This window comes from Mustelus asterias, unplaced genomic scaffold (genome assembly GCF_964213995.1).
Source record: "Mustelus asterias unplaced genomic scaffold, sMusAst1.hap1.1 HAP1_SCAFFOLD_945, whole genome shotgun sequence".
Taxonomy (NCBI): domain Eukaryota; kingdom Metazoa; phylum Chordata; class Chondrichthyes; order Carcharhiniformes; family Triakidae; genus Mustelus; species Mustelus asterias.
Genome location: NW_027590891.1, coordinates 31226 through 47890, shown reverse-complemented (window position 1 = coordinate 47890; position 16665 = coordinate 31226). Strand labels below are relative to the sequence as shown.

General features: G+C 54.0%; 1 protein-coding gene across 1 annotated transcript in view; it reads right to left on the bottom strand.

The window, feature by feature from the left end:
* Nucleotides 1-13613: 13613 nt before the first annotated feature.
* The window catches only part of LOC144487643 (guanylate-binding protein 3-like), a gene marked incomplete at its 5' end in the record, with an annotated part of 32538 nt that continues 29486 nt past the window's right edge, over nt 13614-16665 (bottom strand). Inside the window, one exon of the mRNA XM_078205720.1 lies at nt 13614-14120. Within this exon, the coding sequence (XP_078061846.1) occupies nt 13783-14120 (338 nt within the window). The remainder of the gene's footprint in view (nt 14121-16665) is intronic.

The window sequence follows — 16665 nt, the reverse complement described above, 5'->3', positions numbered from 1 at the left end:
CCTCTGTCCCGCAGTGACGCCCGGATCCCTCTGTCCCACAGCGACACCCGGATCCCTCTGTCCCACAGCGATGCCCGGATCCCTCTGTCCCACAGCGACGCCCGGATCCCTCTGTCCCACAGCGACACCCGGATCCCTCTGTCCCACAGCGACGCCCGGATCCCTCTGTCCCACAGCGACGCCTGGATCCCTCTGTCCCACAGCGCCACCCGGATCCCTCTGTCCCGCAGTGACACCCGGATCCCTCTGTCCCGCAGTGACGCCCGGATCCCTCTCTCCCGCAGTGATAAACAATACTTTTCACTGTATAATAATAAATGTGACAATAGTCAATGAATTAAATGTCATTAAATTGGGTTGAAGTGAATTAAATTATTAAATGAAATGGAATTAAGTTCATTGAGATTGTTCCAATTCCATTCAACCCAACTCAGTTCAAACTGGGCCATTGGGGAGGATCAATCATGGCGGCTCCAGCAGCTCCAATCCTCACAACGCGGCCAAGATCCTGCCAGTACCAAAGATGGCCGCCGGCCGTCTTCCCTCCCTCCCCAAAAACAGAGCAGCGCGCATGCGGCCTCCGCCCCGAGCGCCCGTCCCGAACATGGCGCCATCCCCTCCCGCCGCAGTTCGGCAATGCGCGCATGCTCCGCTTTGTGGAGATGACGCCCCGCCCCGAGGAGAGGGAAGGGCCGACCCGCGCCTGTGTCTGAAAGATGGCGGATCCTCTAATTGTCACACGGTGTGTGTTCTTTCTCTGCCAGGACCAGCCGCCGCCATTTTAAAGGGGAGGTGGTGGTGGCGGACGAAACGGTGGCTGCTGGGCCGGGTCTGGGAGTTTGGAGGAGCGGCGCTGGGAGCCGGGGGGGAGGGGGGAGACGGGGAGCGAGGATGAAGCTGCTGAGCAAATTGACGTAAGAAGTCTCACAACACCAGGTTAAAGTCCAACAGGTTTATTTGGGAGCAAATGCCATTAGCTTTCGGAGCGCTGCTCCTTCGCCAGATGGAGTGGAAATCTGCTCTCAAACAGTGCAAACAGACAGAATCAAGTTATAGAATACTGATTAGAATGCGAATCCTACAGCCAGTCAGGTCTTAAAGATACAGACAATGTGAGTGGAGGGAACATTAAGCACAGGTTAAAGAGATGTGTATTGTCTCCAGACAGGACAGCCAGTGAGATTCTGCAAGTCCAGGAGGCAAGCTGTGGGGGTTACAGATAGTGTGACATAAATCCAACATCCCGGTTTAGATAAAGAGTAAAGCTCCCTCTACACTGTCCCCATCAAACACTCCCAGGACAGGTACAGCACGGGGTTAGATACAGAGTAAAGCTCCCTCTACACTGTCCCCATCAAACACTCCCAGGACAGGTACAGCACGGGGTTAGATACAGAGTAAAGCTCCCTCTACACTGTCCCCATCAAACACTCCCAGGACAGGTACAGCACGGGGTTAGATACAGAGTAAAGCTCCCTCTACACTGTCCCCCATCAAACACTCCCAGGACAGGTACAGCACGGGGTTAGATACAGAGTAAAGCTCCCTCTACACTGTCCCCATCAAACACTCCCAGGACAGGTACAGCACGGGGTTAGATACAGAGTAAAGCTCCCTCTACACTGTCCCCCATCAAACACTCCCAGGACAGGTACAGCACGGGGTTAGATACAGAGTAAAGCTCCCTCTACACTGTCCCCATCAAACACTCCCAGGACAGGTACAGCACGGGGTTAGATACAGAGTAAAGCTCCCTCTACACTGTCCCCCATCAAACACTCCCAGGACAGGTACAGCACGGGGTTAGATACAGAGTAAAGCTCCCTCTACACTGTCCCCCATCAAACACTCCCAGGACAGGTACAGCACGGGGTTAGATACAGAGTAACGCTCCCTCGACACTGTCCCCCATCAAACACTCCCAGGACAGGTACAGCACGGGGTTAGATACACAGTAAAGCTCCCTCTACACTGTCCCCATCAAACACTCCCAGGACAGGTACAGCACGGGGTTAGATACAGAGTGAAGCTCCCTCTACACTGTCCCCATCAAACACTCCCAGGGCAGGTACAGCACGGGGTTAGATACAGAGTAAAGCTCCCTCTACACTGTCCCCCATCAAACACTCCCAGGACAGGTACAGCACGGGGTTAGATACAGAGTGAAGCTCCCTCTACACTGTCCCCCATCAAACACTCCCAGGACAGGTACAGCACGGGGTTAGATACAGAGTAAAGCTCCCTCTACACTGTCCCCCATCAAACACTCCCAGGACAGGTACAGCACGGGGTTAGATACAGAGTGAAGCTCCCTCTACACTGTCCCCCATCAAACACTCCCAGGACAGGTACAGCACGGGGTTAGATACAGAGTAACGCTCCCTCGACACTGTCCCCCATCAAACACTCCCAGGACAGGTACAGCACGGGGTTAGATACACAGTAAAGCTCCCTCTACACTGTCCCCCATCAAACACTCCCGGGACAGGTGCAGCACGGGGTTAAATACAGAGTAAAGCTCCCTCTACACTGTCCCCCATCAAACACTCCCAGGACAGGTACAGCACGGGGTTAGATACAGAGTGAAGCTCCCTCTACACTGTCCCCATCAAACACTCCCAGGACAGGTACAGCACGGGGTTAGATACAGAGTAAAGCTCCCTCTACACTGTCCCCCATCAAACACTCCCAGGACAGGTACAGCACGGGGTTAGATACAGAGTGAAGCTCCCTCTACACTGTCCCCCATCAAACACTCCCAGGACAGGTACAGCACGGGGTTAGATACAGAGTAAAGCTCCCTCTACACTGTCCCCCATCAAACACTCCCAGGACAGGTACAGCACGGGGTTAGATACAGAGTGAAGCTCCCTCTACACTGTCCCCCATCAAACACTCCCAGGACAGGTACAGCACGGGGTTAGATACAGAGTAAAGCTCCCTCTACACTGTCCCCATCAAACACTGATGTGGAAATGCCGGCGTTGGACTGGGGTGAACACAGTAAGAAGTCTCACAACACCAGGTTAAAGTCCAACAGGTTTATTTGGGAGCAAATACCATTCGCTTTCGGAGCGCAGCTCCTTCGTCAGATGGAGTGGAAATCTGCTCTCAAACAGTGCACAGAGACACAGAAATCAAGTTACAGAATACTGATTAGAATGCGAATCCCTACAGCCAGCCAGATCTTAAAGATACAGGCAATGTGAGTGGAGGGAGCATTAAGCACAGGTTAAAGAGATGTGTATTCTCTCCAGACAGGACAGCCAGTGAGATTCTACAAGCCCAGGGGGCAAGCTGTGGGGGTTACCGATAGTGTGACATAAATCCAACATCCCGGTTTCGGCCGTCCTCATGTGTACGGAACTTGGCTGAAATTGCTTGATAGGGACAACTCTGGGTGGGTGAGGGGAGGGTAACCATGGCAACTCAGAGGGGGGTTAACTGAGGGGGGGAGGGGCACCGGGTGGGGGGGTGGAGGGGAGGGACCCGTGTCCCACGAATGAATATTAAACGGGAATCTGCAGGAGTGGGGTAAGGGGGTGCGGGGGCGTGGGTGGAGGAGAGCTTGGAATCAGCTGATCACATGACCCTGTCACTCCTGTCTCTTGTACCCTCGGGGAGATTGAACAGAATGATCACTCCGTCATGGTTTTAGCCGTCCTCCTCTGCAGTATGTTCGTCGACAACAGCAAGGACATCATTACACAGGGGTCCCTGAGGGACCTCCAGTATCCTTAACTGGCCCCGTCTGGACTGACACACCTGGACTTTCCACAGGGAACACACATCTGGATCACAGGTTTTGAGTTGGTTTATTATAGAACATAGAACAGGACAGCACAGAACAGGCCCTTCGGCCCACGATGTTGTGCCGAGCTTTATCTGAAACCAAGAGCAAGCTATCCCACTCCCTATCATCCTGGTGTGCTCCATGTGCCTATCCAATAACCGCTTAAATGTTCCTAAAGTGTCTGACTCCACTATCACTGCAGGCAGTCCATTCCACACCCCAACCACTCTCTGCGTAAAGAACCTACCTCTGATATCCTTCCTGTATCTCCCACCACGAACCCTATAGTTATGCCCCCTTGTAATAGCTCCATCCACCCGAGGAAACAGTCTTTGAACGTTCACTCTATCTATCCCCTTCATCATTTTACACACCTCTATTAAGTCTCCCCTCAGCCTCCTCCGCTCCAGAGAGAACAGCCCCAGCTCCCTCAACCTTTCCTCATATGACCTACCCTCCAAACCAGGCAGCATCCTGGTAAATCTCCTCTGCACTCCCTCCAGCGCTTCCACATCCTTCCCATAGTGAGGCGACCAGAACTGCACACAATATTCCAAATGTGGTCTCACCAAGGTCCTGTACAGTTGCAGCATAACCCCACGGCTCTTAAACTCCAACCCCTGTTAATAAAAGCTAACACACTATAGGCCTTCTTCACAGCTCTATCCACTTGACTGGCAACCTTTAGAGATCTGTGGATATGGACCCCAAGATCTCTCTGTTCCTCCACAGTCTTCAGAACCCTACCTTTGACCCTGTAAACCACATTTAAATTAGTCCTACCAAAATGAATCACCTCACATTTATAATGAATCACCTCACATTTATTGTCACGTGTATTGGGACACAGTGAAAAGTATTGTCTCTTGCGCGCTATACAGACAAAGCAGACCGTTCATAGAGTACAGAGGGATGAGGGAAAAGGATTGGGTGCAGAATACAGTGTTCCAGTCACAATTCGAGCCTTGAGATGGATGAATTTAATATACGGTATGTGGCACGGTAGCACAGTGGGTTAGCACTGCTGGGTTAGGTGGATTGGCCGTGCTAAAATTGCCCCTTCGTGTCCTGGGATGTGTAGGTTAGAGGGATTAGTGGGTAAATATGTCGGGATATGGGGGTAGGGCCTGGGTGGGATTGTGGTCGGTGCAGACTCGATGGGCCGAATGGCCTCTTTCTGTGCTGTAGGGATTCGAAGATTCTAAGATGGTCGCTCTCTGTACACTGTACACAGACTGGAGTCTCTCAGTCCCCTCTCTCAGGGAGATATCTGTACACTGACTGGTGTCTCTCAGTCCTCTCTCTCTCTCTCAGGGAGATATCTGTACACTGACTGGTGTCTCTCAGTCCTCTCTCTCTCTCAGGGAGATATCTGTACACAGACTGGAGTCTCTCAGTCCCCTCTCTCAGGGAGATATCTGTACACTGACTGGTGTCTCTCAGTCCTCTCTCTCTCTCTCAGGGAGATATCTGTACACTGACTGGTGTCTCTCAGTCCCCTCTCTCTCTCAGGGAGATATCTGTACACTGACTGGTGTCTCTCAGTCCCCTCTCTCTGGGGGATATCTGTACACTGACTGGTGTCTCTCAGTCCCCTCTCTCTGGGGGATATCTGTACACTGACTGGTGTCTCTCAGTCCCCTCTCTCTGGGGGATATCTGTACACTGACTGGTGTCTCTCAGTCCTCTCTCTCTCTCAGGGAGATATCTGTACACTGACTGGTGTCTCTCAGTCCTCTCTCTCTCTCTCAGGGAGATATCTGTACACTGACTGGTGTCTCTCAGTCCTCTCTCTCTCTCTCTCTCAGGGAGATATCTGTACGCTGACTGGTGTCTCTCAGTCCTCTCTCTCTCTCAGGGAGATATCTGTACACTGACTGGTGTCTCTCAGTCCTCTCTCTCTCTCTCAGGGAGATATCTGTACACTGACTGGTGTCTCTCAGTCCCCTCTCTCTCTCTCTCTCAGGGAGATATCTGTACACTGACTGGTGTCTCTCAGTCCCCTCTCTCTTTCAGTGAGATATCTGTACACTGACTGGTGTCTCTCAGTCCCCTCTCTCTCAGGGAGATATCTGTACACTGACTGGTGTCTCTCAGTCCCCTCTCTCAGGGTGATATCTGTACACTGACTGGTGTCTCTCAGTCCCCCCTCTCTCTCTCAGGGAGATATCTGTACACTGACTGGTGTCTCTCAGTCCCCTCTCTCTCAGGGAGATATCTGTACACTGACTGGTGTCTCTCAGTCCCCTCTCTCAGGGTGATATCTGTACACTGACTGGTGTCTCTCAGTCCCCTCTCTCTCTCAGGGAGATATCTGTACACTGACTGGTGTCTCTCAGTCCCCTCTCTCTCTCTCAGGGAGATATCTGTACACTGACTGGTGTCTCTCAGTCCCCTCTCTCTCTCTCTCTCTCTCAGGGAGATATCTGTACACTGACTGGTGTCTCTCAGTCCCCTCTCTCTCTCTCTCTCTCTCAGGGAGATATCTGTACACTGACTGGTGTCTCTCAGTCCCCCTCTCTCTCTCAGGGAGATATCTGTACACTGACTGGTGTCTCTCAGTCCTCTCTCTCTCTCAGGGAGATATCTGTACACTGACTGGTGTCTCTCAGTCCCCTCTCTCTCTCTCTCTCTCTCAGGGAGATATCTGCCTACGTTACGGGCATCGCGCCCAACTACATTCGGCAGCGACTGCGAGAGCGAGGTGGGCTCGACCTTCCAAAAACTGGGACGCTCGCTGAATCTCTAGAAGTGGCCTCCCGTAACCTCGAGGCGCACGCACCCCACCAGGCGGTGACACCGTAGGCATCGCGGCCGCTGTCACCCCTGTACCTAGGAGGGCCTCAGATTTACGCCACACCGCGCCCCCCCCACCACCAACGACACGACTGCAGCGGCTGTTGCAGGCCCGAAGTGTTATTTTTGCGGTCTGGGGAAGCACCCCCGACAACGCTGCCCGGCGAGGGGGGTGTTCTGCTCTGGGGGCGGAAAGAAAGGCCACTCCGCTAAAGTCTACAGGGCCAAATCGTCCTCGAAGCCAAACAGCGCAGCGTGCGACCCGAGGGAACCGAAAATTCGAACGCCATCGGCCGCGTGGGAGTCAAGGGAGCCGCCATTTTGGACACCATCGACCGCGTGTGAGTCACGGGAGCCGCCATTTTGGACGCCATCGGCCGCGTGTGAGTCACGGGAGCCGCCATTTTGAACGCCATCGGCCGCGTGTGAGTCAAGGGAGCCGCCATTTTGGACGCCATCGGCCGCGTGTGAGTCAAGGGAGCCGCCATTTTGGACGCCATCGGCCGCGTGTGAGTCAAGGGAGCCGCCATTTTGGACACCGTCGGCCGCGTGGGAGTCAAGGGAGCCGCCATTTTGGACACCATCGGCCGCGTGGGAGTCAAGGGAGCCGCCATTTTGGACACCATCGGCCGCATGTGAGTCAAGGGAGCCGCCATTTTGGACGCCATCGACCACGTGTGAGTCAAGGGAGCCGCCATGTTGGACGCCATCGACCACGTGTGAGTCAAGGGAGCCGCCATTTTGGACGCCATCGACCACATGTGAGTCAAGGGAGCCTCCATTTTGGACGCCATCGACCGCATGTGAGTCAAGGGAGCCTCCATTTTGGACGCCATCGACCACGTGTGAGTCAAGGGAGCCGCCATGTTGGACGCCATCAGCCGCGTGGTAGTCAAGGGAGCCGCCATTTTGGACACCATCGGCCGCGTGTGAGTCAAGGGAGCCGCCATTTTGGACGCCGTCGGCCGAGTGCGAGACAAGGGAGCCGCCATTTTGGACGCCGGTCGATCGTTCTCCAGGATCCACGGTGGCAGTGGTCCAGCTGGACCAGTCTCGTCCGCATCAGATCGCCAGGTCCATGATGGACATCCAGGTAAACGGCCGCGTGGGAAATTGTTTGTTCGACTGCGGGAGTACGGAGAGCTTCATCCACCCCGATACGGTGCGTCGTTACGCCCTTTCTGTGCGGCCAGTCAAACAAACCATTTCCTTGGCCTCAAAGTCCCGCTCCGTGGATGTCATCGGGTGCTGTGTGGTGACCCTTACGGTTCAGGGCACCGAGTACGAAAACTTTAAGCTCCTGGTGCTGCCACACCTCTGCGCTCCCGTACTCCTAGGGTTCGATTTCCTGACCCATCTTAGGAGTGTCACGTTGCAGTACAACGGGCCTCTTCCCCCGCTCTCCGTCTGCAACCCACAGTTCCTAGACTGCCCACCGCGCACCACTTGCGGCCTTTCAACCCTCCAAGTCACCCCTCCCTCGCTATTCGAACACCTCACCCCCGGGTGTAAGCCCATTGCCACCAAGAGCAGACAGTACAGCGCGGGGGACAGGAACTTCATTCGGTCCGATGTCCAGCGGCTCCTGAAGGAAGGGATCATTGAGGCTAGCACCAGCCCCTGGAGAGCGCAGGTGGTAGTGGACAAAACTGGGGAGAAACACCGGATGGTCATCGATTACAGTCAGACCATCAACCGGTACACGCAGCTGGATGCGTATCCCCTTCCGCGCATATCCGACATGGTCAATCGGATCGCGCAATACCGGGTGTTCTCCACGATCGACCTCAAATCGGCCTACCACCAGCTCCCTATCCGCCCGGAAGACCGCCAATATACTGCCTTTGAGGCAGATGGCCGCCTCTATCACTTCCTTAGGGTCCCCTTTGGCGTCACCAATGGAGTCTCGGTTTTCCAGCGTGAGATGGACCGAATGGTAGACCAGAACGGGCTGCGGGCCACCTTCCCGTACCTGGATAACGTCACCATCTGCGGCCATGATCAGCAGGACCACGACGCCAACCTCCACAAATTCCTTCACACGGCCGCTCTCCTGAATCTGACCCACAATAAGGAGAAGTATCTCTTCCGCACTCACCGCCTCGCCATCCTGGGGTATGTAGTGGAGAACGGGGTCATCGGCCCCGATCCCGACCGCATGCGCCCCCTCCTGGAACTTCCCCTTCCCGCCAGCCTCAAAGCACTGAGGAGATGCCTGGGCTTCTTCTCATACTACGCGCCAATTATGCGGATAAGGCCCGTCCGCTTATCAAATCCACCCTTTTTCCCCTGTCGGGAGAGGCCCGCTCGGCCTTCGACCGCATCAAAGCGGACATCGCGAAGGCCGCAATGCACGCTGTAGACGAATCCATCCCCTTCCAGGTGGAGAGCGATGCGTCTGACTTCGCCCTGGCCGCCACCCTCAACCAGGCGGGCAGACCTGTAGCCTTCTTCTCACGAACCCTCCAAGGCTCGGAAATTCGACACTCCTCTGTCGAGAAGGAGGCTCAGGCCATCGTCGAAGCGATGCGACACTGGCGCCACTACCTAGCTGGCTGACGGTTCACCTTGCTCACGGACCAACGTTCGGTGGCTTTTATGTTCAACAACGCGCAGAGGGGCAAGATTAAGAACGATAAGATACTGAGGTGGAGGATCGAACTCTCCGCCTACAATTATGATATCTTATACCGACCCGGGAAGCTCAATGAGCCTCTGGACGCCCGATCCCGCGGAACATGTGCTAGCACGCAGGTGAACCAACTACAGACTCTCCACAATGACCTCTGTCACCCGGGAGTCACCAGGCTCTACCATTTTATTAAGGCCCGTAACCTGCCCTATTCTGTTGAGGACGCCCGGTCGATAACCAGACACTGTCCGGTCTGCGCAGAGTGTAAGCCGCACTTCTATCGGCCGGACAGGGCACACCTCATCAAAGCCACCCGCCCCTTTGAACGCCTCAGCGTCGATTTCAAAGGGCCCCTTCCTTCTTCTGACGGCAACACCTATTTCCTCAACGTTATAGATGAGTGCTCCCGATTCCCTTTCGCCATCCCCTGCTCGGATATGACTTCAGCCACAGTTGTCAGGGCCCTGCACGGCCTCTTCACCCTGTTCGGTTACCCTAGCTACATCCATAGCGACCGGGGATCCCCCTTCACGAGTGATGAGCTGCGTCAGTACCTGCTCTCTAAGGGCATAGCCTCAAGTAGGACCACCAGCTACAACCGCAGGGGGAACGGGCAGGTAGAGAGGGAGAACGCGACAGTCTGGGAGGCCGTTTTCCCAGCGCTACGGTCTAAAGGCCTCCCAGTCTCCCGCTGGCAAGAGGTCCTCCCCGATGCACTGCACTCAATTAGGTCCCTCCCTGTGTACGGCTACCAACGCCACCTCCCTGATGCGCGACAATTACGCACGTGGAACCAAGGCTTCGATATTGAAGGCTTTTATTGTGTAACAATGGAACTACTAACACGAATACACCAGTTCAGACTGAAGGGGTCCTGCCGGAGCAGGGGGTCTTATACCCTGCCAGCGGAGGCGGGACCCCACTGGAATGTGCCATGATAACTCTTATAACAGGTAAACACCCTAACCCAACAACATAGTACAACCCCCACAGTAACAACACCCTAGCCCAACAGTAACATAGTAACAACCCCCAGTGGTGAACCAACGATGGTTCACCACACTCCCCATGAGCAGAGTTTGCTTTCCCATAGAAACCCTACAGTGCAGAAGGAGGCCATTCGGCCCATCGAGTCTGCACCGACCACAATCCCACCCAGGCCCTACCCCCACATATTTACCCGCTAATCCCTCTAACCTACGCAATTTAGGATTCTAAGGGGCAATTTTTTTCTTTTTTAAACCTGGCCAATCCACCTAACCCGCACATCTTTAGACTGTGGGAGGAAACCGGAGCACCCGGAGGGGACCCACGCAGACACGAGGAGAATGTGCAGACTCCACACAGACAGTGACCCGAGGCCGGGAATCGAACCCGGGACCCTGGAGCTGTGAGGCAGCAGTGCTAACCCACTGTGCCACCGTGCCACCCCAAACCACCCACTACCGTCATGGCTGGCGTACCTAGGCCCCGTCCTGCTCCAGAGGCATGTGCGGCCCAATAAGTCGGACCCCCCCCCTGGTCGAAAAGGTCCAGCTCCTCCGCGCCAACCCCCCAATATGCCTGTGTGGCGTACCCCGATGGGCGGGAGGACACGGTCTCTATCCGGGACCTGGCGCCTGCGGGTGCCCCAGAGCCCACTATGACCCCCGACCCCACATCCCTAGACCCCTCTGTTCAGGTAGCACCAGGTCCGCTTACGTCTTTGCCCCTTGTACGCAGCTCGCCTGAGCCCCTGGAGTCACCGAGGACCCGACCAGAAGGGACGATGGCGGGCTTGAGCGATTCCACCCTGCCATCGGAAGCAACACCTCAACTGGTACTGCGTCGGACACTGCGACTGATGAAGCCGCCCGACAGAGGGGACGACGCCTCACCTCAGCTTCGTGACTCTTGTATATATAGCGATCATAATTCTATCTCCTTCACGATAGCATTGGAAAGAGATAGGATCAGGCAGGCTAGGAAAGTGTTTCTCTGGAGTAAAGGGAAATACAGTGTCATCAGGGAGGAAATTAGACGGGTAAATTGGAAGGAGGCATTCTTGGGGAAAAGTACCGAAGGAAAGTGGAGGATTTTCAAGGAATGTTTGTCTGGAGCTCTGCATGACAACGTTCCGATGAGACAGGGGGGTGTTGGTAGGGTACGGGAACCGTGGTGCACGAAGGTTGTGATGAACCTGGTGAATAAGAAAAGAGAGGCGTACAGAAGGTTCAGAGAGCTAGGAGGTGTTAAGGATTTAGAGGAGTATACGGGATGTAGGAAGGAGCTTAAGAAGGAAATTAGGAGAGCGAGAAGGGGTCATGAGAAGGCCTTGGCGGGTAAGATTAAGGAGAACCCCAAGGCTTTCTACAAATATGTCAAGAGTAAAAGGATGAGATGTGAAGGCATAGGACCCTTAAAAGGTGAAGGGGGAAAAGTTTGTGCGGAACCGTTAGAAATGGCGGAGCTGCTTAATGAATACTTTACCTCGGTATTCACGGTGGAAAGGGATCTGGGTGGTTGTACTGCTGGTTTGCGGTGGACAGAAAGGATCGAGCATGTGGACATAAAGAAAGAGGATGTGTTGGAACTATTGAATGGCATCAAGGTTGGTAAGTCGCCGGGACCGGATGGGATGTACCCCAGGTTACTGTGGGAGGCGAGGGAGGAGATTGCGGAGCCTTTGGCGATGATCTTTGCATCGTCGATGGAGACGGGAGAGGTTCCGGAGGATTGGAGGATTGCAGATGTGGTCCCTATATTCAAGAAAGGGAACAGGGACAGCCCGGGAAATTACCGACCGGTGAGTCTAACCTCAGTGGTTGGTAAGTTGATGGAGAGGATCCTGAGAGACAGGATTTATGATCATCTAGAGAAGTTTAGTATGATCAAAAGTAGTCAGCACGGCTTTGTCAAGGGCAGGTCGTGCCTTACGAGCCTGGTTGAGTTCTTTGAAAATGTGACCAAACACATTGACGAAGGAAGAGCGGTGGATGTGGTCTATATGGACTTCAGCAAGGCGTTCGATAAGGTCCCCCATGCAAGACTTCTTGAGAAAGTGAGAGGGCATGGGATCCAAGGGGCTGTTGCCTTGTGGATCCAGAACTGGCTTGCCTGCAGAAGGCAGAGAGTGGCTGTGGAGGGGTCTTTCTCTGCATGGCGGCCAGTGACCAGTGGAGTGCCCCAGGGATCTGTTCTGGGACCCTTGCTGTTTGTCATTTTCATAAATGACCTGGATGAGGAAGTGGAGGGATGGGTTGGTAAGTTTGCTGACGACACCAAGGTAGGTGGTGTTGTGGATAGTTTGGAGGGATGTCAGAAGTTGCAGCGAGACATAGATAGAATGCAAGACTGGGCGGAGAAGTGGCAGATGGACTTCAACCCGGATAAGTGTGTGGTGATCCATTTTGGCAGATCCAATGGGATGAAGCAGCAATATAATATGAAGGGTACCATTCTTAGCAGTGTAGAGGATCAGAAGGACCTTGGGGTCCGGGTCCATAGGACTCTTAAATCGGCCTCGCAGGTGGAGGATGCGGTCAAGAAGGCGTACGGCGTACTGGCCTTCATTAATCGAGGGATTGAGTTTAGGAGTCGGGAGATAATGCTGCAGCTTTATAGGACCCTGGTTAGACCCCACTTGGAGTACTGCGCGCAGTTCTGGTCACCTCATTACAGGAAAGATGTTGAAGCCATTGAAAGGGTGCAGAGGAGATTTACAAGGATGTTGCCTGGATTGGGGGGCATGCCTTATGAGGATAGGTTGAGGGAGCTTGGTCTCTTCTCCCTGGAGAGACGAAGGATGAGAGGTGACCTGATAGAGGTTTACAAGATGTTGAGAGGTCTGGATAGGGTAGACTCTCAGAGGCTATTTCCAAGGGCTGAAATGGTTGCTACGAGAGGACACAGGTTTAAGGTGCTGGGGGGTAGGTACAGAGGAGATGTCAGGGGTAAGTTTTTCACTCAGAGGGTGGTGGGTGAGTGGAATCGGCTGACGCCGGTGGTGGTGGAGGCAAACTCGTTAGGGTCTTTTAAGAGACTTCTGGATGAGTACATGGGATTTAATGGGATTGAGGGCTATAGAGAGGCCTAGAGGTGGGGATGTGATCGGCGCAACCTGTGGGCCGAAGGGCCTGTTTGTGCTGTGGCTTTCTATGTTCTATGTTCTATATATCTTCATGCCACCGTATATATTGATCCAACCACCCCCGCCGGACACTTTTTTTTAAAGAGGGGGCGAATGCGGTGACCCACTGTAACTACATGTGTATGCCTGGACACTCCCATGCTGCACCTGGCCCGAGACTCCTCCCTTTCCACCCGAGACTCCTCCCTTCCCACCTGAGCGAGGTATAAAGGTGACGGTTCCTCCCCCTCGCCTCAGTCCGGGCCGGGTCAGCTACAAGGGTGGCGAATAAAAGCCCGTTCGTTCACTCACTCGCCGGAGCGATTGAGAGTGCGTCACTCTCACAGCGAGCGGTTAGGATCTGGGATTGTCCGGTCTGAGAGAGAGTGTGGGGGAGCGAGGGAGACACGAGGAGGGGGTTTCTCACACAGCCAGCGGACAGATTCCCACGGGTCATTGGAACAACCAGGAATATAGCCTGTACAAAAATTCTTGGCATTGAACCCAGAAGCTGCGACTTCTCGCCTTCCCCCGTTGGTCCTCGTAGTATCTGGAATCCTCTTCGTTTTTCTTCCAGTCCTCCCGGGAGCCCTCAGCGCGGTAACGTGTCGCCTCAGCGCGTTTGTGGTTGATGACACGTGTGTGTTCGTCAACCTCCCGCTCCTTCTCTTCCTCGTACCTCCTCTTCGCCAGCCTCACCACTTCCTCCGCTCTGACCCTCTCATCCGCCGCCCCCCGCTCCTCAAGTGCCTTCCTCTCCTCCGCCGCCTTGGCAAGTTGCTTCCTCAAGACTTGAGAAGAGACAGAAAAGGAAAGAATGTTAACGGAGAGCGTAGAGGGAGCTTTACTCTGTATCTAACCCCATGCTGTACCTGTCCTGGGAGTGTTTGATGGGGTACAGTGTAGAGGGAGCTTTACTCTGTATCTAACCCCGTGCTGTACCTGTCCTGGGAGTGTTTGATGGGGGACAGTGTAGAGGGAGCTTTACTCTGTATCTAACCCCATGCTGTACCTGTCCTGGGAGTGTTTGATGGGGGACAGTGTAGAGGGAGCTTTACTCTGTATCTAACCCCGTGCTGTACCTGTCCTGGGAGTGTTTGATGGGGACAGTGTAGAGGGAGCTTTACTCTGTATCTAACCCCGTGCTGTACCTGTCCTGGGAGTGTTTGATGGGGACAGTGGAGAGGGAGCTTTACTCTGTATCTAACCCCGTGCTGTACCTGTCCTGGGAGTGTTTGATGGGGACAGTGTAGAGGGAGCTTTACTCTGTATCTAACCCCGTGCTGTACCTGTCCTGGGAGTGTTTGATGGGGACAGTGTAGAGGGAGCTTTACTCTGTATCTAACTCCGTGCTGTACCTGTCCTGGGAGTGTTTGATGGGGACAGTGTAGAGGGAGCTTTACTCTGTATCTAACCCCGTGCTGTACCTGTCCTGGGAGTGTTTGATGGGGACAGTGTAGAGGGAGCTTTACTCTGTATCTAACCCCGTGCTGTACCTGTCCTGGGAGTGTTTGATGGTGACAGTGTCGAGGGAGCTTTACTCTGTATCTAACCCCGTGCTGTACCTGCCCTGGGAGTGTTTGATGGGGACAGTGTAGAGGGAGCTTCACTCTGTATCTAACCCCGTGCTGTACCTGTCCTGGCAGTGTTTGATGGGGACAGTGTAGAGGGAGCTTTACTCTGTATCTAACCCCGTGCTGTACCTGTCCTGGGAGTGTTTGATGGTGACAGTGTCGAGGGAGCTTTACTCTGTATCTAACCCCGTGCTGTACCTGTCCTAGGAGTGTTTGATGGGGAGAGTGTAGAGGGAGCTTTACTCTGTATCTAACCCCGTGCTGTACCTGTCCTGGGAGTGTTTGATGTGGACAGTGTAGAGGGAGCTTTACTCTGTATCTAACCCCGTGCTGTACCTGTCCTGGGAGTGTTTGATGGGGACAGTGTAGAGGGAGCTTTACTCTGTATCTAATGCCGTGCTGTACCTGTCCTGGGAGTGTTTGATGGGGACAGTGCAGAGGGAGCTTTACTCTGTATCTAACCCCGTGCTGTACCTGTCCTGGGAGTGTTTGATGGGGACAGTGTAGAGGGAGCTTTACTCTGTATCTAACCCCGTGCTGTACCTGTCCTGGGAGTGTTTGATGGGGACAGTGTAGAGGGAGCTTTACTCTGTATCTAACCCCGTGCTGTACCTGTCCTGGGAGTGTTTGATGGGGACAGTGTAGAGGGAGTTTTACTCTGTATCTAACCCCGTGCTGTACCTGTCCTGGGAGTGTTTGATGGGGACAGTGTAGAGGGAGCTTTACTCTGTATCTAACCCCGTGCTGTACCTGTCCTGGGAGTGTTTGATGGGGGACAGTGTAGAGGGAGCTTTACTCTGTATCTAACCCCGTGCTGTACCTGTCCTGGGAGTGTTTGATGGGGACAGTGTAGAGGGAGCTTTACTCTGTATCTAACCCCATTCTGTACCTGTCCTGGGAGTGTTTGATGGGGGACAGTGTAGAGGGAGCTTTACTCTGTATCTAACCCCATGCTGTACCTGTCCTGGGAGTGTTTGATGGGGACAGTGTAGAGGGAGCTTTACTCTGTATCTAACCCCGTGCTGTACCTGTCCTGGGAGTGTTTGATGGGGGACAGTGTAGAGGGAGCTTTACTCTGTATCTAACCCCGTTCTGTCCCTGTCCTGGGAGTGTTTGATGGGGACAGTGTAGAGGGAGCTTTACTCTGTATCTAACCCCGTGCTGTACCTGTCCTGGGAGTGTTTGATGGGGGACAGTGTAGAGGGAGCTTTACTCTGTATCTAACCCCATGCTGTACCTGTCCTGGGAGTGTTTGATGGGGACAGTGTAGAGGGAGCTTTACTCTGTATCTAACCCCGTGCTGTACCTGTCCTGGGAGTGTTTGATGGGGGACAGTGTAGAGGGAGCTTTACTCTGTATCTAACCCCGTGCTGTCCCTGTCCTGGGAGTGTTTGATGGGGACAGTGTAGAGGGAGCTTTACTCTGTATCTAACCCCGTTCTGTCCCTGTCCTGGGAGTGTTTGATGGAGGACAATGTAGAGGGAGCTGTACTCTGTATCTAACCCCGTGCTGTACCTGTCCTGGGAGTGTTTGATGGGGGACAGTGTGGAGAGAGCTTTACTCTGTATCTAACCCCGTGCTGTACCTGTCCTGGGAGTGTTTGATGGGGGACAGTGTAGAGGGAGCTTTACTCTGTATCTAACCCCGTGCTGTACCTGTCCTGGGAGTGTTTGATGGGGGACAGTGTGGAGAGAGCTTTACTCTGTATCTAAACCCGTGCTGTACCTGTCCTGGGAGTGTTTGATGGGGGACAGTGTAGAGG